Here is a 26,248-nt window from a genome sequence, read left to right as displayed (position 1 = left end):
CACTCATCGGCCTCATCCGGGATGGTGACGAGTCTGCTTACAGACAGGAGGTCCAAGAGCTGGCTGTCTGGTGCAGCCATAACAACCTGGAGCTGAACACGCTCAGAACAGTGGAGATGATCGTAGACTTTAGGAGAAACACCTCAGCATTATCCCCACTCGCCATCATGAACAGCACTGTGGCAACAGTGGAGTCATTCAGGTTCCTGGGCACCACCATCTCACAGGACCTGAAGTGGGAGCCCCACATAGACTCCATTGTGCAGAAGGCCCAGCAGAGGTTGTACTTCCTTCACCAGCTGAGGAAGTTCAACCTGCCACAGGAGCTACTGATGCAATTCTACTCTGCAGTCATCGAGTCCGTCCTCTGCACCTCTATAACTGTCTGGTTCGGCTCAGCTACGAAATCAGACATCAGAAGATTACAGCAGATAGTTCGGACTGCTGGAAGAATCATCGGCACACCCCCCCCAGCTCTCCAAGGACTGCACTCGTCCAGAGTCAGTAAAAGGGCTAGCAAAATCATTCTAGACCCCTCACATCCAGGCCACTTCCTCTTCGAACCTTTGTCATCTGGCTGGCAGTACAGAGCACTGAGCACCAGGACAGCCAGGCACAAGAAAAGTTTCTTTCCTCAGGCCATCTACCTCTTGAACAGCTAAATCCCCCCCCAGAGAGTAAACCAGTGCAATACATAATGCTATTTATAACTTATCACATATCTCTTACTCACATTCCCTTGCATTTGTAACCAGTGACTATTTTTGTATATATTGGATACTGTATATTTTTATATATTTTTCATCCCTTATTCACATACTCTATCTTCTCATCTGTCTTGTCACTGTCATTCTGTCTGTGCTGTGGAAGTTCCTGTCACCAAGACAAATTCCTTGTATGTGCGAACATACCTGGCAATAAAGCTCGTTCCGATTCTGATTTTTTTTACTGGAAAAAGTGTAATACCTTGCACAAGATTGCTACAGCAGGAGGTGGGATTCAAACCTGCAACCTTTGGGCCCCCAAAGGCAGCATCTCTAACCACTACACCAGCTGCTGTCCCCATGTTTACACAAGATGCCAGTAGCATTCAGTTAAGGCACATATCCTGAGTAGGAGCAGCTTGAGCTAAGGATAAGTCATCGGTTAAAATGAGAACAAAGTCTACGTAAAGGCCTAAGTAAAGACCTGCTGTCTGTGCGCCTCCTCGAAGACATATTGTACAAAATCCATTTTTAACTGCATATATAAGTACTAGAATTGAGACTGTAGAAGGGTTGACATCACACTGTTGTGGTTTGTATCTTTAACTTAAATATTTGAGCAGAGAATGCCGTATTACCTGGCCTGACAAGGACTGAACTACCGTTTCGCACTGAAATAAGATTAATTATAAAATAAAAACAGAAAAGAGAAATGCCAGTAAGAACAAATTCAGCAATAACACTATGGGTAATGTAAATTCTTCAAGGGAACTAACCCATCTGGTGTTAGAACGTGTTCTTTAGTTTCACCAGGCTATACAGTTCACATTGTACTGGTGCGGCTGCAACTCTTGCAAAGGCGTGAAATATATGCCCTGCAGGGCGATGCACTGGTGCGCAGCGGGGAGCGTTCGGGCCGTGCGTTCAGACATGGGCCTGGCTGTGCAGTTTGTCGTTTCCCATGGGTTTCCTCCTGATGCGCTGGTTTCCTGCCATTGTCCAAAGATGTGGTTAAGGTGAACTAGTGACTCAGAACTGCTCTTTATGTCACTACATAATGTCTGTATATGATTGCCCTGCAACAGACCCGTGCTCCATCCACCTTGTCTAGTTCCCTGCACTTCCAGGATAGGCTCCACACCCCTATAACCCTTGATTAGACAAATAGTTGATAAAGGACAGATAGTGCTCTGCACTTAATGCCCAGCCTATTTTAGACCTGGTCCTCACATATTTGATTACTTGTTGAAGCACTTATGTCCATTTTTGAAAAAAATGGCAATTTGAGCTGAAAACTGGTCAGGCTGTTAAAAAGCTGGACAATATTTTATATAATTTATTGGACAGTGCCATCTTCTGGACAGTATAAAGATTTGTACAAATTTAAGATGAGGCTTTATGCCATTTGAAAAAAATAAATCCATGGAATACAAGTTCTTCATTTATTTACACAATTTTAAAGTACACAAATACGGTGGCAATACAAATGAGGAAAACAAATAGTTACAAGGCTAGTAGATGACTAATTACACAAGATACAGCAGAGTGTGATGTTTGCAGGTAGGAAACCTAAGGGGTGGGGGACAGGCTGATGACAGACCCTGTGTTCAGAGTGGAGGGTCTGGGGGATATTATATGCATTGGAAAACCATGGGAACAGACTGCACTGCTTCTATAAATTTCATGTTCCAATATTGATTACATACCAAAAGACTGAAATCCAAACCCAAAGCTCAGAAAGCTGCAATTATTGAATAAAACCCCAGGAAAGAAGATTTACTGCACGTGCCCCATTGCTTAACTGCCAGTGCTGGAACATTTTTTAAAAACCTTTTTGGGAAACTAGTTTATAACAAGACCCATTTGGAGTGTCTACTGCAGTATAACTAGCACTCTGTGCCGACTTCACATTGGTTATTAATATTTCACTCTAAACACACACCTATCCTTTTAAATGGTCAATGCCATCGCATAATCTATACACACATTCCCAGACTGAAAAATTCCTGTTTTTAACCCACTTGCTGCTTTCAAGGTAAAAGCAGTCAGTTCAACATTGCTAAATAGACAGCATGGCTTTCGGTTACTCCTGCCAAAAGCATCACAAAATAAAAATCCCCATTTACCACCAGTAGTTCTGTGACACAGTTTCCAGGAACCGAAAGCTTTTGATATGCAAGAACACATTTGTCCCAAAAATGAAGTTAAAATATTTAAAAGGGATGGAAAGAAAATCCCATAGATGATTAAAATGCTACAGCAACATGTGCCCAGTCCCACAGCTAAGCTGGCTATCAAAAAGCAGAATGGCTGCCCTCTGCCAGCACTCTGGAGACAAGCACACTGGGTGGGTAATGTAAGGTGGGAACTCCATTGCTGTGGCAGCCTAGCCCATTCCCTGGCCCCTGCTGGGCAAGGTCCCCTTACTGACAGTGGGCCTGGGAAATGACACCAGCTCGCCACAGAGCCAAACATTTACATTTTTATATTACAGGTATTTCACAGCTTTGAAATTAAAAGGAATGCAATATACTGTACAGCAACAGTCAACAATAAAACTATGCATGATTGACAAAACTATCAAACCAGTTTAACAGGTCAAGACCCTCAAGGATACCTGAAACTACTGCTGCTGGAGTGAGAACAGCAAGGAAACCTCTTGTCTGGTTTCATCACAACACTGAGGATTCCACTTAACTATTTTCCATTGCATGGACTTGAACAGGTCTGTTGAACAGCAGTGATCACCAGTGATATGACCTGTTACAACCTACATGATAAAATGAAGTTATAAAGGGATATTAAAAAAAATCTAAATAAATACAGGGTTAAAATTTTTCCTGACACATGACCTGGTGTCAGGAAAATTTAAATCATATGATGCCATTTTCAGTTGCTTTTTACAGTTCTGTGTACATTCAGACAAAAGCAATACACCAACAAGCTACCTGTCTAAATAGGACATGGCTTGTAGAATGTCAGTTAATAGCAAAAAATTAAACAGGAAGGTTCAAGTTTAGGAGTTAGATGAATTTGACAATGGGGGGGGAACAGAAATGGTGGTCCTTTGGTGGGGAAGGCTGGTCTGCAAGGTGAAGAGGTCCTGGTGTAGTCGTAGCAACCGCTGATGGCTGCAGGTTAGACACCCTCCTTTCAAGGTGCCAGCATGGCAAATACAGGAGCAGAGACAAACCCCTTTGTCCAACTGTGCCGCACGTGTGTGTGTGTGTGTGTGTGTGTGTGTGTGTCCCCAAAAGAAAGGCCTTGATGCTGTTCTGTTTAATTTAATTTGAAGTCAAATCAGCTCTGAACAGGACTGGCGTTCTGAAGCTGTTGCAGAAGTGAGGTTGTTGAGAAAGGTACTAGTAACAATCAGCCATGCGTGGTCTGCCCTCCATGGCGCGTGGTGGTGTCTCATCGAGGTACAGCAGAGTGGAGACCGCCGGGGTTCACACGAGACAGGACCTGTGGGTGGTGGTGGTACATGTGAGCACAAACGCTGCACTTCATTTCACACATTAGACTTGTTTGAACACTGTTTGAATTTAGGCAATTTAAACATTTACTGCAAGGGAACAAAAAAAGGCTACTGGAATGCCAAAAAGCTGCTGTAACATTCAAAATTACAGTGACTTCAGCACTTTAAATCAGAGATAAAGCACAAAGTAGAACTGAATACTACAAATTACCTTAGAGAAATGTCATCTGTGCCTTGGCACCACAGAGTTTTACCATGACTAGCTGACTACCACTCCAGTTGCATAAATTAATACAAAGGTCATAGCAATATGGTACTACAAGACCATCCAATCAAATATTGTGGCTATCAGATGGAAGGAACGAGCCACTGCAGGTTGTGGTAAAGGGGCCGTGCAGGGGATGCAGAAGGACAGGGTAGGTGCACAGTCACGGGTCAAAGATAAAGGCAATTTTACAATTCAGGGCACCAAAGAGCTGGATCAATGACACAATACACATTTAATAATAATGACATCTGATTTTGGAAAAGGAACCAATTTAACCCTTAATACAGCTAATGAATTGGATATTAAAAGGAGAATATTACCTCCCATTCTCACACACACACACACACACACACACACACACACACACACACACACACAGCATTCACCAAAGAAATTCTAACTTACGTAAAGTGATGACGCTAACATTCATGCTACTATGGAAATTATGTAAATAAGGCACAGTTTTTCATATCCCAAGAGAAACCACACTGATTTTGTAGTGAAACCAGCCAGGGCAGGCTGGTATGTTGACAAAGCGTTTAGCCGCCAACAGAGCAGAGCACAAAAAGACTAGGACCAATACTGTAACACAACCTTTCTCTGAAGAACACTGACCAAGGAAGCCCTCTGATATGCAATCCATTGCATGCAATGCAAACCAGACTTGTGTTTTCAAATATTGTGGCTGACGTGCAGTTACTGCAGCTGTGGCTTTGGACACATTGCAAGAGTGACCACTGCACACTCCAGGCAGGTGACAACAGCCTTTGTGTTATGAGCTCTGAGCGTGGAGTGAAGCGATGAAGCGGTCGGCATGCGGGAAGGTGGGCCAAGCAGAAGGTGGGGGTTGGGCAGCCCAGGCACTACACTCTACTGGAGTAGCACAGGTGCAGGGACACACAGAGCTGGTGAAGGGCACTGCACACCACTTCATACACCTATTCCACTGCTCAGTGCAGAATAGTAGTATGAATCAATCTGTGAAATGACACCAGCAATCGGGAACATCATTTAATCAGTCTCCGCTGTTCGTGCGCAGTTGTGTTCACCGGGCCTCCGGATCAATAATCAGGAATCAAACCAAGGAGAAATGACAGTCTCAGCCGTTCAGACTGTTTCCTCCTCAGTTATTGCTAGGTTAACAATTAGCTGATGCAGTATAAGGGCTCACAGTTATGTGTAGCAAATTTGTGCCTTTACTGAAACTCATTTGAGATTTTCCTCATTCCAAGCACTATAACCTATTCCTACAAATTCCACAAAACTTAAGGTCAGTGGTAAATGTTTTTGATCCCAAAAGAAATGCTTTGAAATTACAAACCCTGTTAACACTATTACATAAGAGGTAGAGTATGCAGTTCGCAGAAGGGATTAAGTCAAATGGGTTTACACGTTACAGACAGTGCATTTGTTTAGGGTAAAGGTATGAATGCACCCTCTGTAGTAGGTACTGCGTGTATAGTCCATAAAGATGGGACCCAACTGACACTCACCCAGTGCTGCCTTCAAACAAGAACGTGGCGAGCAGCTACTTGCCGTGGTGATCGAAGGGAATGCTATTCTGAGGTGGGGGGGAAAAGACAGCCGTTTGTGAAGACACAACACACCACAAGGCATAGTCAGAACGCCCGGCACCCATTAATATACTTGGCACACACAGATCACCATGACTTCATATTCCAACCTTAAAGGCTTGAAGCAGACCGTATTTAATGCTAGAACTCCAGATGAACAGCAAAGGGTACCAGGAAGAAAGCACAGGGACACTGTACAGCAAAAATGCTAAAATGCCTCAAGTACAAGAGTGCTGACAACAGCTTTTATTTCACTATGACTTTCAACTGAATACTCTTACATGCACAATATCAGATCACACCAGGGCTAGAGTACCAAACCACAGCAGCAGGTCTTTTTGCTCGTCAGTCATGTGCGTCATCAGGCCACCACCACAGTGATTAGATCACGAAGACACTTTGCCTCCTGGTCACACTCATAAGCTTGTTTCCATTCCAAAGCAGCATGCCCTCAGCCACGTCAGCCCCACGGATGTTCCAGTACTACCACTCCCAGCAGTGCTGGGATCACACGGGTTTATGCGGCTGTGCTACGCTTCCAATGCTCACACCAAGTTCCAAGCACAGCACAAGGTACCCACTAAAGGCTCAAGTTACTGAATACTGCATGGGGGCCTTTTCCAGAACCAAGAAGAGTAAAAGTCAGCCTACTGCCTAAAGCCTTGGTTTGTTTCCATTAAAAGGATTTCAATGCAATATTAATACATCTTATAAATAATCAGTGGATGAGGTCTGTCAACCTCATGGTGTGGTGTTTGATGTTCTTTTCTGTTAACAACTAGGACTCAGTCATATAAATCACAGGCTTCAATTTTCTCCAGAAATGGCCTAAGAAAATTAAATCAAACAGCAACCTGTCTACAGACTCACTTTAGGCCACCACAAACTTGGAAAGCCAGCAGCAGCCCTTCACACCACTTACACAAACAGGTGATATGCTACAGTTGTTACAGAGGAGGTGATCTAATTTTGCGAACTGGAGGAATATGCCAATTTCTTGAATGTTTCGGTAACAATACTGATGACGCGGTTTGCCTTGCAAGGTTCGTACCTGTGACGTAGACATGCGAGAGGTGTCCTGCCGTCCAGTCAGGTCTGAGGAGGACATGTTGACAGGTGCACCACGGTGGAGCCTCATGCTGACCTTCCTCTCCCGCTCCATCCCTGAAACAGGCCAAAATGTAAGAAAGCATGAGCCATTGCAGTCTCCTCTATCACTCAGTTTCAGCTGGACAGCAAAGGTCAATGTACTACTGTGAATCAAAGCCCTGTAGAGTACAGGACAGCACACAAATTTGTGAAAAAGGTTGTCAGATCATTAGACCATTGGTTAGGAATACTAAGATGCAAGATCCTGGTGGTGTCCAGTGGACATACTCACCGGTGTGAGAGGTGGGGGTCAGTGGAGTAGGAGGGACTCCTTCCTGTGTTCCCCTGGGCCTCCCTGATGCAGAGGGGATACCTCTAGTCCCAGGGTTACGGCTGTGTCTCAGTCTCTCCTCCCGGTCCCTGCGTTCCCGCTCTGCATCCTCGGCTGCTCGATTGGCCCCCTGTCCACACAGGGGGAAATCGCTCCTTAGAACACAGCCCAACACCACTACCTGGTCCAGTGGATACGGTCATTAACAAGGTATCATTGCTATAAAATAAGTACTTGTAGATTGTACAACAAAATTTTATTTTGCTTTAGAGTCACTTATCTTGTAACCAATTTCCACAACATAAGGAATAAGCTGTCTAAAAAAAATCCAATGCAAAGCCCTTAGACTTAAAAGTAATCCTACATAAATATAAATTTACAAACAACATGTGAAGCCACAAGCTAATAGTAGCTTAATGCATGCACCCCATATGGTTAGCCTTATTCCCACAACACTCACAAACTTGAGCATGTTCCAGTCAAACACATAGTCGTATGAGAAGCCTTGTCTGTGGAACAGGTTCCTGAACAGCTGTCTCAAGTATGAGTAGTCAGGTTTGTCATCAAAACGCAGGGAGCGGCAGAAGTTGAGATACGTGGCAAACTCAGCTGGGAAGAAAAAGCAGGACATGTTTTAAAACTGCTCCAGTGGTGCAGGCTGGCCAGAATGCCACTTGTGCTGTCCATGGTAGTTACATACAGGGGTAGCCCTTGCAGAGCACCTCAATAGGAGTCGACATTTTTTTCTCGCTGATGCGTTCATACTTCTGTCTCTTGGTGGCAGCTTTGAGGCCCTGCCAGGGCAGTGAGCCTAGATTGAAATACATTAGCACGTAGCCCAAGGACTCCAAGTCATCACGCCGGGATTGCTCTGGAGGATACAGAAGAAGATATGTTAGTTGGGATTTATCCATTACAGACTGATTCAAAAGCAGAATCACGCAAGTCACTGTATGATAAATTCATTTCAATTAGCCATTCAGGTCTAGTATGGGTCTGAGAATAGGAGGGGACATGTATGCTCAACCTACCAATGCCCAGGTGGGTGTTAATAGAGGCATAGCGCGCTGTTCCAGTCAGATTTTTGTTTTCACGGTAAGGGATATGCTGGTGTGTGCGGGCATCTCGGTACTTCTTTGCCAGACCAAAGTCAATGATGTAGACCAGATTTCCCTTTTTGCCCAGGCCCATTAGGAAGTTGTCAGGCTTCACATCTCTGTGGATGAAGTTCTTTGAGTGGATGTACTCAATGCGGCTGATCTGAGAAGAGCAGAGGACTAAATCAACTGCTGGTTGAAACAGCTCCTTCAAAGTTAGAAGTATGATGGGAAAATGGTTGTGGATCAAAACAGGGATCTTTAATGTGCTGAAAATAAGGGGTGCTTTAAATGCGCAAGAGCTCTGAAGGGCCTCCAGCATTACCCTGTTAACACTCAGATCCTTTACAACACTGAGCTGTACTTGTGTAACAATTTTACACTGGACTTGAGAATACAGTGCTTTCAACCATAAAACTTAGTTCATTAACTAAAATGTAAGAGGACAGTATTGTGTAAAAATAGACTTGGTAAATATATAATCCCTTATACTCATAGAAATGAGGCCGACTGAGGTGACATTGCTCAGTAATAGAAAGCAAATTTAACCTTTTTCATTATTCTTTAATACATAGAAAATTAGAACTGCCAGCATCCCCACCAGCAGGTGGCACTAAAACACTTAGTGCAAGGAATAGCACAAACAAAAAGAGCTTCGCAAGCAAACGCGTGCATACCAAATAAGTATTTATCCAGATCCTGGAAAAGTACAGATTCACATTTTATACTCAATACAGTACCAATCAGAAGCCTGAGTACACTTTCTGAAAACTACTTTTGAGGCATGTAACTTTAAACTGGAAATCAGACAATCTTTTCCTAGCTCTTCTGCAGCAGTTCAGACACACTTGTGGGTTGCTTTTATGTACATAGCTGTACTGCCCAGTTCATCCCATACAACTATTTTCCAGGTGTATGCAAACTTCATACTTGTGCAATATCATCAATCCAGGTCAATGAAAATATACAATATCGAGTAATACAGCTTATCAGTATGCAGTCATATTGACGTTTCAGTTAAGAGGAAAAACCTGTTAAGTCACCAACCAGCTACTGCGTAGCTCCTACAAACATATTCCCACTTAAAGAGCAAACTAGTCAGACATCCAAATATTTGGCACAGTGACAGTCTAATTAAAGCCACTCCTAGCTAGAGCTTTGAAACCCCAGTGAGGAAGCTTATGTCACTTCAGCAAGGTTCACATGCTTCATTTCCAATGGCTCTGCACAATTTCTCTAGTTGTATACATAACACAATTTTATATGGAAGAAATTAAAAAATAAAAAGCAATGACAACATGAAGTACCTAATACATATACAAAATGAATTGATCTTGGTTTAATTTAACTGCAGAAATATAACATTACATGAAGTATGCTTAGCAAGACCCTTCCATCACTCCTGCAAACACAAATCAGCTTGCAGTTAAGTCAAAATAGATGGTGAGTGAGAACTGTGGAATGTACCATCTGATCAGCCAGAAGCAAGACTGTCTTCAGGCTAAACTTGCGTGAGCAGAAATTGAAGAGGTCCTCCAGACTGGGGCCCAGGAGCTCCATCACCATCACATTGTAGTCACCTTCAGCACCACACCACTTGATTGTGGGAATTCCAACTGCAGAAGAGCATACAGATACACACAGATTCTCAAACAGATGTATGCAAGCTTGTATGTACGCATGTTATGAAGAACTACTGCAGTGTGATCCTGGATCTGTAATATACTTCATGGAACAGAACACACCTGCAATTATTTAAGGAACAAATTATTTAGAATGATGTTTGTACTGTGACATCTAAGTTTCAGCTGCACTCAATTAGTACAGCATAGCTTTTACATAAAATGTGTAACCTCACATACAGTGAGATCGTTCAGGTAGAGCAGGTGTCTCACAGCTCCTGAATTCTGGATTAGAGTGTAGGTTTGAATTTGGCTCAGTGTCTATGGACTTTCCATGTTCTACCCTTGTTTTGGTGGGTTTCCTTGAGGTGCTCTAGTTTCCTCCCAACATGTGTTTCAGGTGAACAAGTGTGTGCAGTGGACTGGTGTATCATCCAAGGTGTGCCCTGCCTATGCCACCCTGTGTTTCTGGGATAGATCTAGACCACTTCAACCCTGCACTGCACACCTGTAACAATTGGTAAGGGATGATTACAATGCTCAGCCTGTACACAAGTTTTGTCAATGGACCACATCCCTTGAAAGATCCTTGTCATTTCTGCTATAAGGTATGACCAACATTATATTCTGAGGGCAGCAGCATAAACAGAGGTGCCCAAATAACTGCCAGTAACAAATGCCAAGTTAACTTCCTCCATCACCATGCAATGATTCTGAAATCCACTAGGTTCTTTTACAAACATCTTTGGAAGCATATTCATAATTTGATCTGTTCCAAAAGCAGTCGATTGTTGACTGATTTATCCCATAAACATGGGCTATTTTAATTTTTTTTGCATCTGTGTTGCATTCTTGGACATGTGTCTAAATCTTCCTCAGTCTGGGTTTGCAAGTTCTCCCATGGTCCACATGGGTTTCCTTCAGGTGCTCCAGTTTCCTCCCATGGCCCAAAGACCATGCGTTTCAGGTATATTAATGACTCTTGCTCTTTGTGTATGTGTCAGTGTCACACTGTTCTGCTGTATAAATGGGTGAATGACTAAGGAGCTGGGTGTAGCACATCTAGCATTGTAAATAACCAAAAAGAAAGGTGTCAACAGGAACCAGTGTACAATTTAAAAATATGTGGGCTTCTGGGTTTCTTCCATGTTAATGAGACGATAATTTTAACATTTTATAATCTCCAGTTTTACATCAAGCGTACCAGATTGGAGAGGAGTTCCTACTGACGTAAAAATGTTTTGCACTATACACATTAACTAAAAAAAAATTCTCAATGCAAGAAGGCAGACAGACATGGGACATGACTTAACGAGAAATGTGCACAAAAAGAATGCAGATGGTGGGTTTAACGGAGACTTGAGGCCTGGTGGTCCCCTGAGCAGCTGCTAATAACCCTGCCTACCTCAAGGCTGGGGCCAGGTAAAACCTCCTAGAGCTACATTTCCTACAGCTCAGCACTTTACAGCAGACTGCCTCCAGGTCAGCTATTCTTGGGCATGCTCAGAGGGGTAAAATTTATCCTCTCTGCAAGCTCCTCCTGCCTGGCTCAGTCACATTCTGAATGGTCCTTTTTTCTCTCCAAAGAATGCAGCCATCGTACTTAACACAGAAAAGAACCATTCTCCTTTGGCTGGTGAATAAAAACATTCTCCAGTGTTAAGAGTCTAGCAGCTTGTCAAACTCTCTGTAAACCTGGCAATATGGCGAAGCACAGGGTGGGCTGGACAGCTTGCACACAACAAACAGCGAGTCAAGGACTGAATCGTTAGCTGGTGGACTCCTAGTCCAACAAACATATGGGTGAATAAGTTACCCTTTAAGCATTAACTGGAATTGAAGGCTGTTGATTAGAGAAGCTCCCCAACAGGAGGAGCAGTGACCGAGCAATGGGAGTATAGGGATAGTAAGACATGCAGGGAGGGAACACGAATCACATGGAGCAGAAGAACAACTGCCAGCTGCTCACTGCTCTGAAAACAAAGTTGTGTGCATGTGTGAGAGAGAGAGAAATTGAAGGCCTTTAATTTGATACATAAGCCCACAAAAATGAGTTTCATAATTTTGTAAAACTTCAGTATACCGTAAGACAAATTCACAAACACACACACACCTCTGTGTTTGTGCATGCACAAAAAGATCTATATGTACACAAAACTTAGTGTTATGCTTCACATTACTTTATAACTATGCTAAATGATGTTTGGAATTCACTTCTCCAGGACCTTGCAAATCTCCAAACCAAGGACTGCAGTCGCTCATTAGGTTTCTACACAGACACGAGTCAGTCACACCTTCCAGTACACACTTCAAGAAGCACCCATTAATGCATCTGCATTTCAGCAGATGTCATTATGGACTTTAAGCACCATTAAGATTCACAGAATGACTCAGTCATCAACACACATTATCTAGTTTTATGCACCATTCTCATCTGTAGTATCTTATAGCATCCTCCATGATGGAATGACCTTTTCAGCCAAGTCATTTATAAATTCACCATCTCTACCCCTGCCTGAACACACAGAACACACAGAATTTCTAGCTGAAAATTACTTAATATAGTTTACATTCTCCTCACTTCTGACCTTATTTCTGTTCTGTATTTCTACATTCTGCAATAATTTTTTTATGACTACACTTAATGACATTATGTTCTAACAAGTAGTGTATGTGCACTGATTCTATCTGGGCTGATTTCTAAGGGCATACAATGAACAGAACTGTACTTTTGACTGTAGTTCTGAGACTTCCTCAATTATTGCTATGTTATTGCACTTGAGCCACAAATATTATGAATGACTTCCCATTAACACTCCTTTTCAGAACCGGAATATTAATCAAGAGAAAATCTTCACAACTCAATTCTTACAACCAGAAGCTAACATTCCAATTCATTTAGGTTATTGTACCTTTACAGAAACCAAAGAACACTGTGGTACTGTAATTAATGCAGACAATATGGTTTTCATACACAATGCAAATTATATCCTTTTGCTGACTCTGCTTAACATTTTAGCACATCAGACTACCTGCACACATGAGCACTCCTCAGTTTCTGAGGAAATGGATTTAAACAGAAGAAACATGAAGGACAAAGACCATATGGTCTTTATTGTGAGCCTCTGGAAAGCCATTTGGCAGCAGCTTCCATTGTTACACATGAGTTCTGGCCTTGAAATCCCTAGCAGACCAATGCAACATTTAACTCATACTTAGGCATTAATAACAGGCTTTCAAGTTATCAAAAACATCAGTTTTACGCGGGGAAAGAAACCTGGTATTTGTGTCAGTCACGTTTCATAAAGCCTTCATGAAGGACAGTTGGCAGTGTAGGTGATAACAGCTGTCTCTGGACCCAAAGGTTGTTGCAGGTTCAAATGACACCTGTGGGTGTACTTGCCAAAATCGCCAACCATTTTTTAGGATTACTTCATTTTAATTCCTTTAAATATTCATTGTAAACAATACGGACTACATGAGTGCAACAATAATGAACAACAAACAGTGAAGAGCTGGCTCACCGCCTCCCTGCATCATCTTGTAAATCTTGCTCTCGATGTGGAGCTGAGGGTGCTTTGTTTTTACACATTCCAGCTTAATGGCCACCTCCTCTCCAACTGAAATGTCTGTACCTGGAAGACACAGAGAAAGTTGACAGCCAAAAAGAAGCATGCAAAAATCAATTACCACAAGAGCAAGTGGAAACTAAATTTCAGAATTCTGCAGAAATCTGCATAAACATTACACTAACACTATTAAGGACATGAACAACACCACAATCAACAAAATAAGCGTGACCCAATGTCTAAATATGCCCAAAATATAAAGCTGTATGAGTCATTGAGGTGTTGAGATATCGCCCACACTGGATGTTCATGATCAAAATAGCTTTCTGCCAATTTATTATATAACACAGCAACAATTGAAACAAATTCTTAGAGTAAAAACTACAACCATCACCCACCAATGTCACAAAACACTTTAGCTACGACACTGGTGACGTGAATTCAGAGAACATCTTTTGCAGTCTTGTGTAATTAACATTTAACCAAATGATTGAAAGCCATAAAAAGCCATTCCCTGCCTAAACACTCTCCACACTGAAAAAGGCTGCTATACAGGTCCTCTATAAGAGAAATCTACATCCACTCAAAGATTCCATAACTTGGCCTTGGTATCTTAATGACTATTCTCACAGTCCACACTAACATTTATTCATTTAGCAGATGCTTTTCTCCCAGCCAAACGTAAATCTCAGAGAAAGATACAATGAATGCATTACATAAACAGAAGAAGAGAGTTGTATGCAGACATGCGATTCTAAGTACAATTAATCTGTCACATTCCACCGTAGAAACAAGTGTACATCACATGAGTAACTGCATGGTTTATTTTACTTTTATTACAGCTGGCTGGCCCGGGGGGGAGGGGGTGGGGTGGGTTTGGCTAGGGCATGCTGTGTAGTGTGTCTGGGGTTCTAGACCTGCTTGGGGTGCCTTGGGGCAGTGTGGCGTCCTGTCTGGGGTGTCTCCTCCCCCTTCAGCCTTCTGCCATGTGTTGCCGGGTTAGGCTCTGGTTTGCTGTGGGACAAGCGGTTTCAGACTGTGTGTGTATACAGTTGGTAGTGCGGTTGTCTTCTAGAGTCCTCAGTGAGCAATTAGACATAGGTTCCACCCTGATTCAGTGTGTATAGAGTTGGCATGTTCTCACTGTATCTGCACAGGTTTTGTCCCACATTACAGACATAAATTTCAGGAAGAGTGACTAAGTTGCCCGTAGAGGGAATATGTATGAGCGAATGAGTATGTCTGGCTACCCTGTAAAGGACTGATATCGTGTCCAGAGTACAGCCTGTATAGCCTAGTATTCTACACTTTTGGGACAGGCCAGAACACTGCAACTCTGGCTTAGTATAAGTAGTCACTGTAAACGAGTACTGCAATTAAACATAACTGGCAAAAAGATAAGTGTAAAAAGTTCTGGTGCTCCAAATGGAAAAAAGTAAGTATTTAGTAACCATTACTAAAAGAACAGGAGAAGATGTCCATCTATTTAGTTATCAGTATTTGATGTTATCTTTAAATTCTGAAATTACATTGTACAGAATCACTGCTGGGGGCAGAGAATAGAATAAGCCTTAGCAAGGGGCAGCCACGGTGTGTGGTGAACTCGAAAATTCACATGTTCCTTGAGTTACCCAACAGTTCATGACATGCTGCTTTCTAAAGCATGTGCCCACTTGAATTTCTCTATACATGGCAACCTCAGTGTTGAAAAAGGCTGCTGACAAGCAAGTGTCAAGCGATATATAATAAAGGAAACTGTCTTAATACCAAGAACATACACACAAGAATGGGGGGAAAAAAAATTAGGGGGCACTCAAGGAGCTACACAGTTATCATGCATTTCATGGCATGACATCAGAATATTGCTACTTTGCTTGCAGGTAAGAGGCTGACTAACACTCAAATCTCATGCTAATCAGAACAGTGCCTGTTCGCTGTTCTCTCATATCCTTCAAAACACATCTTATTTGGTTTCATGTGGCCTCTAATAAGCAGCACAATGAAGCAGGGATGGCCTAAGGCAAAGATTTTAATAGTGTACAAGGAGTATAGTTGGTACTGCTGGTTTTCAGTGCAACTGGTAAAGACAAGTAACCCATATAACTGAAGACGTCATCTGCATTACTGAAATACTACATACATAATGGTTCAAACAAAATCTCAGTACCACATGTTAAGTGGCTTACTTTGCTGGATTTTCTATAATAAATGCACTATTAGGTTCAAAAACTACAAAAACCAGTTACATTTGAGGTGAAGAGGAAACCAGAAAACAAGGAAGTGAAACTGGCAAGTACCCAAGTACTTTGGCAAACATGACTGCAAAACTTCCTCACTTAATATATTTTAATGTACTTGCCTTGAAAAACAATGCACGCTCTCAGAAACAGGATGTTTAGAAAGGAACCATGAAAACAGATGTTGCGCTGCAAAAATGTCTCTAAGAGAGCGACGTGCAGTAATATTTAAGACACAGTACAATGATATTTATCACTCATCTGCTGTGTTCTCAAAATGAATTCAGGGATCATTACAATTTAAGAACCTGTTCAGCTTCTCTGAGGCTTTTATGTTAGGCTATTCATCTTAAAGTGATATAGTGAAGAACTACTTAAGTTGCCTTTTGTCACACTGTATTACAGATTACAGCTGTATCTTTAGCAAACACAAGCCCAGACAGCAAAAGCATGCAAGACAGCATTTGCAGAGACATTTTTAAATTGGGGGTTGGGGCACAGAACATTATCTCCTGGTGTTAAAACTGAAATATCTGTGTGTGTGTGTGTGTGTGTGTGTGTGTATGTATGTATCTATGTATGTATGTGCACATCCAGGTAGTGATGTTTCAGTGGGAAACAGAACCAATGTAGTGAGAAATTTCAAAGATGTTTAAAGCAGAAACTGCCTGCACTAACACTTCATAACTACATTTCATAAACAACAGAAGGTTAAGGTATCAGCTTTGCTTTGGAATAGGGCTTCTTCATCTAGATTACAGAAACTGTGTGGAGAATGTCTCTCCATCACAAAATCAAAACCGTGCTTGTCTGGGCACATCAACAAGTGGCTAAACATGCCCTAACAAGTGTGATGCAGGCTACTTTGTGCGTGTACCCAGGACTCTAATGCATGGCACACCACGGATGAGCAAGCTTTACACTGGGACCTTCAATTACTGAAAAAGTAAAAAGACCACCTCCAGTGGTCACCACATTTTTCAAGGTAGTTTTACTCATACTCACCAGCTATAGCTCCACTAAATCTGTCTAAGGCAGCGTAAGAAAGGGCATACGCAACTGGGCTATACAAACAACGTAGTGGAAACAAACAAAGGCACAGCTACAAAACAAACTGCAAATACGTGACAGTACAGTAGTATGCTCCATACGGACATGTTTCAGTATGACTGCACAGAGCTGAGGGAAACGTTGCTCTTCACATTTCACACCATGGGAAAAAAAAAGTTAATGCTCTAGTTAGCAATGCCCCGGTGTTTGCTGTATGCATGCACAACTGCCATTCATGGGCAAAAATCTATGTGAAATGAACTGGGTTCAGTGGGAAAGCTGCAACCTATGCAAAGCAGACTGCTTAATTTTTTTTTTTTTTTTTGCAATTCCACACTAATGTCAAATAAGGACATTAAGACTAATCCCAAAATATTCTGCTCTTACATGGATTTCCTTTCATTTAACTTGCAAAGCCAGAACCTGAATTACAGAAATTTCAAGCAAATCTATCTCCACCTTCCAGATTAACATTTTTGATAGATTTGCACTGTATTTTTCTGAATTTTAAGCATAATTTTATTGCCTGCCTGTTCCAAAAAATAAGGACAGCGTTGTTTAATGAGGTCTGTCAAAGGCGGAAGACAAAAGCAGAACCAGCTGCCAGTGTCAACTCAACAACGCCAGTTTTTAAAAAAAAGAAAACAAAAGGCTATGCAGCTATCTATACTGTAAGTAGTACGAGCCAATCATTACTCAGGAAGAGGTCCAGCAAGTCTGTTCCGCTGAAAATGTGCCTGTTACAATATTGATACACGGGTCACACCAGTTGGAAGTGGCTGCTACCCAAAAAACACAGATGCAGTCATTAAGAAAACAACATCCTTATGACAGGGGCATATTGTTACATAAACAACACAATTGCGCAGAGAGACAGGGATTACAAGCATTTCACCATTGTGCATGCAGCAGGAACTAATGTTTCAGGAGTACGAGTTGTACGGTGTGGGGTGACAAACAAATGTAGGCTTTTCCACTGGATGACAGACAAAGCTGTCATGGTCCAGGAAGACCCACTGCAGAGGGAGAGGTGATGTGATGTTACTAACGGACACAACGTACCCTACTGAGGTCTGCGGACATGGACAAGATACCTAGATTAATACTAAGCTTCAAAGATAAATGTCACACTGGGTAGGTTTATAGTAAAACCAGAAAATTAATACTCTGGTTAATACTCCCAGCTAACACACAGTATTGCTTACAGAAGCAACTCTTGTTGAAACATTTTCAGGCAATGGCTGAGCAGCTGCCTAAAAGTGATTACACTGTTACGCAACTACGGCGATTTAACAGATATACCGAGACACACCATGTTTAACAACCAAAGACTTCAATCTTGCTTACACCTAGGGAGCACAAGAGCTCCAAGCAGGACACAGACTGGTGTCCAAAGTTAAGAAAACCACAGAAAAATGGAAACCTTCTGTGCAGAGCATGGGATTCCATGGACACAGGCATTGCGTAAAGCAAGTCTCTTTACATCTTGTACAAAGACCAAAAACACTAAAAAAAAAAAAAAAAAAAACAAAAAATATAGCATGCACTTCGAGGAGCTCACAAGGTGAACGAAGTTCAAAACAAACAGAAAAAAGCAGTTGCACAAAACAGTGGAAAATGCCTGTAGCATTCCTACATTAAATTGGCAAGATCATTACACAAACAAAAACTATTGCTAAAATTACAAGCTGCTCATCTTGTAAACTACACAACTTGAGTTCAGTACTCGGTGCTACAATTACTGAATAATAGTTAATCAAGAATGGTCAAACAACAATAATCCTTGAATGTCAAAAGTCTGATACGGACATTTATGCACGTGTTTATTTCAAACAAGAAACTGGCAGGAGTAAATTAGTAATATTTTCCCTGATCATAACATAACATACCTGATGGACTTGGGAGAGAACCTTGACTACTCACCAAGAAATGCTCTATTAGAGTTTACATTAATGCAGCACAGTGATGTAGTTGGTACCATGAATGTTTTGAAGGGTCTGGGCAGTGGAATTATTGTTCCATCCCCATGCAGCCTGCAGGGAGTTTGCACAGTGGCGCCATGTATGCATGGGTTTCTTTCACAATGCAAAGACAGAAGTTTACAAGTGGTAACAGAATTGCATACAGCATGTGTTTCCAAACAAACCTTTAACTGGAACAGACAACCAAAAATTGCAATACTTAACAGCACAAAAATATATACTGGCCAATGCAAATTGCATTAGCAGCTACTTTTCTCCAAAACGACTTCCAATATTACTTTGTATATTATATGTACTCACCCATTTATACAACATTTTGCCATCTTGAGCTGTCTTTTACAATCAGTGAAATTTTGGCTAAAAGGGAAGTGTCTACCTGAGTTTTAGCTACAGAAAGCTAAATGCTTAAACAAATCAACACAAGCTAACTGCTGAGGAATGGCAACAAAGGTGGCAATCATCATAACAAATACTGACAACACAAGGCTGAGCATGAACAAAAGGTAGATGACCCAAGAGCCGTATTGTCCCCCAGAGCTCAGCCCCCGCAAGAGGCAGCAGCAGCCGCCATGTTGCGTACGCTGCCCAACAACTCCGCTCCATCCCCATCTTGCCTACCTGATCTGAGGAGAATCCATAATGTCCCCCACAAAGAAACATTGTTCTGCCATAAATAAGGGACGGATTACTGGAAATGACATCTTATTTACATAATCCAGTCAAATCCAACTGACCCTGCCACACACCAACCCAAACATCCTATTCTGCAGAGAGAGGACAGAGGTTTTTGTAAAGATTCTAAGGCCTGTTAGTGTTTTCATCTATACCACAACCCACAGGCTACACACAGGCTTTCACACTACAGCCAAAGATTTCATGCAAGTGCTTAAAGTGGGAGGCACAAGCTAAGAGGGAAACACTTTGCATTCAAATGTGACAAATCCAAAGTTTGAGTTCTGGTGGCCAGGCGAAAAGATGTGAAAATACCAGTGTGCATGAATAAATAACACAAGGTAAAACACAAATGTATGGCAACCATTGTACAACAAATGTATCATAACCATTCAGTAAATGATTTTCAGGAGACTGTAAATCTCAACATTGCCATTCAAATCAGCCTGCACTTTTATTAACACCACAAAGGAACATCTGAGTCAATGTATCAGCCTCCTAAACGCTGGTAAACCAAAAATATTTATTATGAACCTATCCCTCAACAACTGAAGATTAAAAATGCAAGATGTACTATCCTCATTAGACTTCACTGCCCATACCTCTTACAAAAGCTACAATATGAGCACATGCCACAGAAGAAGAGAAACCAAACCGTGTTTAGCATTTAAAGTTTCTTAATGTTTGGCCTTCACAAAGACAGCATCTACAATACAATCCTTACAGTCAAGCTGTCTACATGCAATACAGAGAAAAAAAAAAAACACCAAGAAGTTTTCAAAATTATTCCAAAGTGATTTTTACATTCACAATATGTCTTAAACATCAACTGGCTACACCATTTTACCATTTACAAAACAAGAACTGAAAATAAACAATGAATTACTGTGACTTGGATGGAGGTCAGAGTACAAAGACTTCTCTCAAACATTTCCCTTTGACAAAATCAACTCAGAAAATAATCTGTCACTGTGTCAAGTAATGCAAATAATACTGACAAGAGACGTGTTTACAAATACTTGTATAAACTAATGTACAACGTCAGGAAGTTTCTGACAAAGCAACCATAAACTACTGGTACGATTGTAGGTTTAAAGGGATTTGCTGTTTTGGTGCACTTGTATTTTTAAAGTGTCAAAAAACCCACAGCTCAATCTCCCTGAATAAAGTCAGTGTAACTTTATATGTGGTAATATTCTTAATTATTACACACATGCTCATCTAGACACTACTATTGCAATAAATTATACATATACATGCAAACCACATCCCAATATTTTTAAGCAGTATACAGGGTAAACATGCAAATTCTGGGTGATTAAAAATACCTTTGTATGATGATGGTTCATTTAATGTTTTTGTGGAAGGATACCAGAACAAAAGGAAAGGAGCAGTAGGACAATTGTATTCATTTACATGGTTACAAGAAGTTGACATGGTGTGTAGTGAAGCACATCTGACTACAATGCATAATTCAAAAGCAGTGTCGATATGCCTTTGCTTGGTCAGATCCATTTGATTGGTTAGAGAACAAGCTCGCCATGTGTTTATATTGCCCTGTGCTTTCTTCTGAGTTTTTCTTCATTGGGTTTGAGAAGTTCAAAGTTACTCAATGTGTGCATTATGGATGAACTTGCAGAATTTTTTTTTTCTCCCCCTTAGTAGTGAGGTGACATATCAGACAGACATGTAAAGTGTTCTAGATGGGGCACAGGATTTAAAGACTGCTTGCATGATGAAGGTGAAGAGTTTTGAAAATCACTGCTGCAAATGTCTAAAAAACTGGCTGTTTCATAAAATAAAATATAAATGAGAAAATTATTTGATCTTAAACCTAACCTGGCACACTTTCATCCAAGTTCACTTTAAAGCTTGATCACTGGATAGGTCAGGTGAGTTCTGTGCTAACCTGTGAGAAAATTTAGGCTATTGAACCTTTGAACCTCTTTAGAATATTAAGGCAATTGCTGTCTAGCAATATCCTTTTTCATGTAATGCTACAGGTTGGGTATGAATTCAAAACTTACATTTGAGAGAAATCTGCTGAATGCAAACAAGATCCTAAATCATTAAACTGCATTAATTATTAGGAAAAAATGCATGCAAGTTAACATGAGCCTCAGGTACTGTCAAGAATGTAAAAATCAACTGAACCATGAGGTACTGAAGTGCTCTTTGCTGTAATTTCCTAAAAAATTAATTTGATACTTAATCTGTTGATAAAGAAATTAGGTTTTTCAAAACATGCATGTGTACTTTAAAGCAATATGCAAATTACTAAGAGTGTTAGTATGACTAAAGACACTTGGAGTAAAAAAATTGAGTTTTTTCAATGCATAATATTCCTGTCCAATAAAAAAGTAGATTAGAAACCAATTATATGTTCTTTTTCTCAGCTAATCAAAGAAATTAAATTTTTTCTATAAATCATGCCAACTCCACAAGGACAATTAGGGTTTCTAAGCAACAAGTAAACATTTCAGGCCTAGCAGGACAATACATGCCAAAGTTAGGATAAACCATCTGCCAAACTGATTAATGACCATCCAGGCAAGCAAAGAACACCTGTGAACCATGAAGTTGTCCCCTGTACAGATGCATAACAGTCAGTTATCAAAAACTCTGTTTAAACAACCCATCTAAGGCATGGGTACACAAATGTGCCAGCAATTGTAGAACAGTGACAGTACCATTCTGCAAGTACACAAATTAAATTAGGCTTCACCTGCAACACAAAATACATATAACCCCTTAAAATGCTCACATCCAGTTTGGATTGCTTCACCTCAAAGCATAAAATCTTCAACGCCTGGATGACAACGAAAAGTAAACACTGCATCCGTTCAATACAAAACGGTGGTAGCATGTGACCCCTCCAAGAGGAAGAAACCACCCGAATGTGTCATTATGGGGGTGAAAAGTAGCCGTTTAAAGTTATAGATCAAGACAATTAACAGAACTCAGGACTGTATGCAATTTGGGGAAAAGCAGCACGTTAAGAGTTTTAATTATTTAGTCAAAGAAACTGAACCAGATACTTAACCATTTCTGGCTGAACAGGGAAAATGACAAATTGTAAAATGTCAAGCACAAGTTTCATGCTAAACAGCTCAAATGAGGAGCTGCTATGATACAAGTCCACCTTGTCCACATGACTAACGCTGAGTCAGAGGTATTGACAGAGGCATCATTTGCATATGGAAGGAGGAACGCTTCACTGTGTATTACACTATTGTTTCTACAACCAGCCTTGCTTTACGGGACGTTTTATAGCTTTCTAAGGAAACAAAGGAGCAACCGTGAGGGCAGTCAAGTCCAAAACGAGAACTGATGAAAATAATCAGTAATTATCAAAGAGCGATTGACCAGGAGCTTCAGGATTTTAGACTGAACATGTCAGAGGCTACTCAACAACGTGTTACACAACACACGAAGTTACCAGGAACTAGGAAATGTGACCTCTAAGACAAATTAGCTCATTTCGATAGGCTTAAAATTAACAATCGCAAGAAACTCGATGAATAAAATCAGCTCGATATGGGAAATGTTTCACTGTTACGCTTAGTGTAGACAATTACAAGTTTACTTTTTCGTCCTGGGAATATACGTACCACTGCGTAATAAACATTTCAAGAGCTTCCTTAAATATACACACATTCATTGTCTCTTTGCATTTACTGAATCATTTTTTTAGGTACCACAAAAAGTAACTTTTCTAATTTCACTTGAAGATTATATATTATAACCGCTCGGAGTCACATCACGGAAAACACTACACACTGCCTGGTTACTAAAGGTGTGAATTTTACAGCAGTTTGTTTGTGCAAGAGCTCATTGATCATTGTCGAGGGTCGACGACTGGTGGATTCGCGATAAACACCGCGTGTAGCATCCGGCCACTGAGTGTGTGTGTTTGTTTGACAACCCGAGACAAAAAGCACGGATGGATGTCTCACACACACAGGACAGCGCGACCACATGATTCACTCCGCTTCTCGCCTCGCGTTTCGTTGTCCAAACGGGCGACACGGACCAGGACCGAGCGGTTCCCACTAAAACACACCTCCAGGTTAACAGTGTAACCTTGGGACAAGCGTGCCGCACTTCTACAGACTCTGAAAACACGCGACAATCCCATTTTAACACCGACAACTTGACATACAAAGAAATGCGTTAATCGTTTACACGTCACTTCACTACTAGGGCCCAAGTGAGGTCGACGACGGAGATCCTGCTAATTTCTCTACTTGACTAAATACACCCACAAATGTGACAAGAATTTCGGCGATTTAGTGCTGAAACGTTTAGGAGAATTATTATTAAAAAAATAACGCCGACTCCTCTCATCACTCAGAATTTCGCCTCCGAGAACCGAGCAGATCAGACCAGGTATTCAGCTGTTCAACACAATCAATGCCTGGATACGGATCACACTAATATTATTATATGATATATAACGAGAACTAAGTGAGGCAGAGCCAGAGGTTTCCGTTCGGTTCAGTCTACTTACCGAGGTAAATGTCACCGAAGGAGCCACTACCAATTTTCCTGCCGAGTCTGTATCGGTTTCCCACTCTTAGTTCCATCTCTGTGTCGAGTTAGCTGGTAATGGGGTAGCTGACAGCAACTTGCAGAAAACTGTTACCTGTGCTTCTTATTTCTTTAATGCCTTGTTTTAACCTTTTACATTCACCGAAGCCCTAATGTGTCCCTTAAACAGCTCCTATCCGACACACACCTCCCCCCAGCTCCCGGATTGTTCCTTCTTTCACAATCCAATTTTCACCATTCCTTTTCTGGCGACAGGATTTTCAGAATACCACAATATTAGGCTTAACTGAAAGCCTGAAATATGTATATTATGTTCTTGCGGCTTCGAAAACCATCACCCTCTGCTGTAAAGAAGATGGTAGTGGATTTTAGTAGCGATCGCCCCTTCTTCTTGCTCAGCTGTAGGCTAACTCTCATGAAAATTTCCACCCTCCCCGCGAGATACGACTGCACGGTCCGGTGACATCATTTCCCGTAGCAACGTGACGTCAGTGAAGAGGAGGGGTTTGGCCTTGGGATATTTCAGTGGAGAACAGCTGCCACTGTCCCGTAGAAATGGCCTATTTTCTTTAAAGTGTGGTGTTCCCTTTTCTTGTCATTTCATTATTTATGTTAGAACTTTTAGAAACGTGCTAAATTCTTTCAAATCGTTGTGTTTAATACTGTGGCGCACGGCGCTCTGGGTTTGGATGGAGCGAAGAATGACGCACAGTCAGCATTCATGATGAACGTTTCATTGGAAAAAAGCTCAACTGTACCCATCTGTTTCAAAAACACCACCATTATCCCCGTTCATTAAAAAAGGGAAGTGAGCTGCCTTAATGACTATTGCCCAGTGGCACTGACCCCCATTGCAATGAAATGCTTTGAGAGGCTGGTGCTGGGACACACCATCCCAGACACTCTGGACCCACCGCAGTTTGCCTACTGCCACAACAGATCCATTGTCTTTGTTCATAGTCTGTGGAGAAGAATTCAAGAAGAATTTCATGATACTTGTACACAGTACTATGACAATAAACTTGAAACTTCAAACTTCAAAACACGCTGCAATCCACTGCGGCCCCAGAATCCCGGAAGTCAGTTCGCACTGGCTGTAGCCCCGCCCCTGAAGTGATGAGACGGGATTGCAATTGGCCACGGAAGACCCAATGAAAGTTGCCGCGATGGGACGAGTCACGTGGCGGCACTGTTGCCTCGTGTATTACGTAACAGACATTCACGTGTAAACCAACGCGCTGTATAGGAAGTTTTTTGCGTAACGCGTTGGAAAGTTTGCATTATGCGATTAATGCAAGATAATTGTTGGATCGTGGACGACGCTCCATGATTTTCCACACAACAATATTTTTTTCCAGTGTATGATAATACTCTGCGCTCACTGCTTTACTGTTGAAAGTGCATGAAGAAGTTCTAGTAGTAGCGTCTCAAGAAAACACACGGGACTTGTAGATTTTATTTCCAACAAAGTAATGGAAGTAGGAAATTAACAGTCTAGGAAATATTATGTCAGAAAGAGATATTTTTCCTTCGAAGTGTGCATGGTAATTGAAGTTCGCAACGGAACAGATCATAGCAGGACGCGCACAGGGAACAAGGGAAATTACATTCCGTACACATGGCCCAGTCACCAGGCATCATCTACCACTCCTTGAAATTCGGGAAATCCTGCTTCAGATCCTTCCCCTGCCTTTATGGTGACGTGAAGCGAATTAAAATGAATCCTAAAGTATATTTACAAGTATTCTTTTTATGCATGCGCCCATCGGCATAAAAATTTGTATACAATACTACATTTTGTGTACAATATCCAATAATGAATAACAATAAGATATTAATTAATAAGAATAAGTGACAGGCATTAGTACGTGCATTACTGTTTCAAACCTTAAAATAAATTACTTACCACCAGGAAATTTAATTGGCGTGTTAAAACTGCGTTCCAAGCTTTGTTATTCACCTGTCCGGAGCTAATCTCTTTGTCCATGGCAATTTACAATGTTTCATAATCAATGTTACAATGA

At 41.3% G+C, this 26,248-nt stretch overlaps 1 protein-coding gene across 2 annotated transcripts; it reads right to left on the bottom strand.

The window, feature by feature from the left end:
• Nucleotides 1-2,141: 2,141 nt before the first annotated feature.
• On the bottom strand, nt 2,142-24,667 carry csnk1db (casein kinase 1, delta b). 2 transcript variants are annotated; one of them, XM_018761715.2, is made up of 10 exons: nt 24,184-24,667; nt 13,688-13,798; nt 10,009-10,157; nt 8,476-8,704; nt 8,145-8,315; nt 7,905-8,053; nt 7,406-7,574; nt 7,076-7,188; nt 5,944-6,011; nt 2,142-4,169 (listed from the first exon to the last, which is right to left on the bottom strand). In XM_018761715.2, exons 1-9 carry the CDS (start codon nt 24,257-24,259, stop codon nt 5,979-5,981), a joined length of 1,200 nt encoding a protein of 399 aa, XP_018617231.1. In that variant the 5' UTR covers nt 24,260-24,667; the 3' UTR covers nt 2,142-4,169; nt 5,944-5,978. The 2 variants fall into 2 exon arrangements, with proteins under 2 accessions (XP_018617231.1, XP_018617230.1); XM_018761714.2 differs by lacking the exon at nt 5,944-6,011.
• Nucleotides 24,668-26,248: the final 1,581 nt, after the last annotated feature.

Source organism: Scleropages formosus, chromosome 20 (genome assembly GCF_900964775.1).
Source record: "Scleropages formosus chromosome 20, fSclFor1.1, whole genome shotgun sequence".
NCBI classification, from domain to species: domain Eukaryota; kingdom Metazoa; phylum Chordata; class Actinopteri; order Osteoglossiformes; family Osteoglossidae; genus Scleropages; species Scleropages formosus.
The sequence above is the reverse complement of the archived record's forward strand: the minus strand, read 5'-3'. Positions and strand labels throughout refer to the sequence as shown.

Bases quoted from the DNA above. Each gene is read 5' to 3' on its own strand.
- csnk1db (XM_018761714.2), bottom strand. From the start codon at position 24,259: ATGGAACTAAGAGTGGGAAACCGATACAGACTCGGCAGGAAAATTGGT. The intron at 10,158-13,687 runs GTGAGCCAGCTC...GCTCTTCTGCAG, and splicing joins CAAGATGATGCAGGGAGGCG to TTGGAATTCCCACAATCAAG. The intron at 8,054-8,144 runs GTATGTAACTAC...TTTTCTTCCCAG, and splicing joins GCTCTGCAAGGGCTACCCCT to CTGAGTTTGCCACGTATCTC.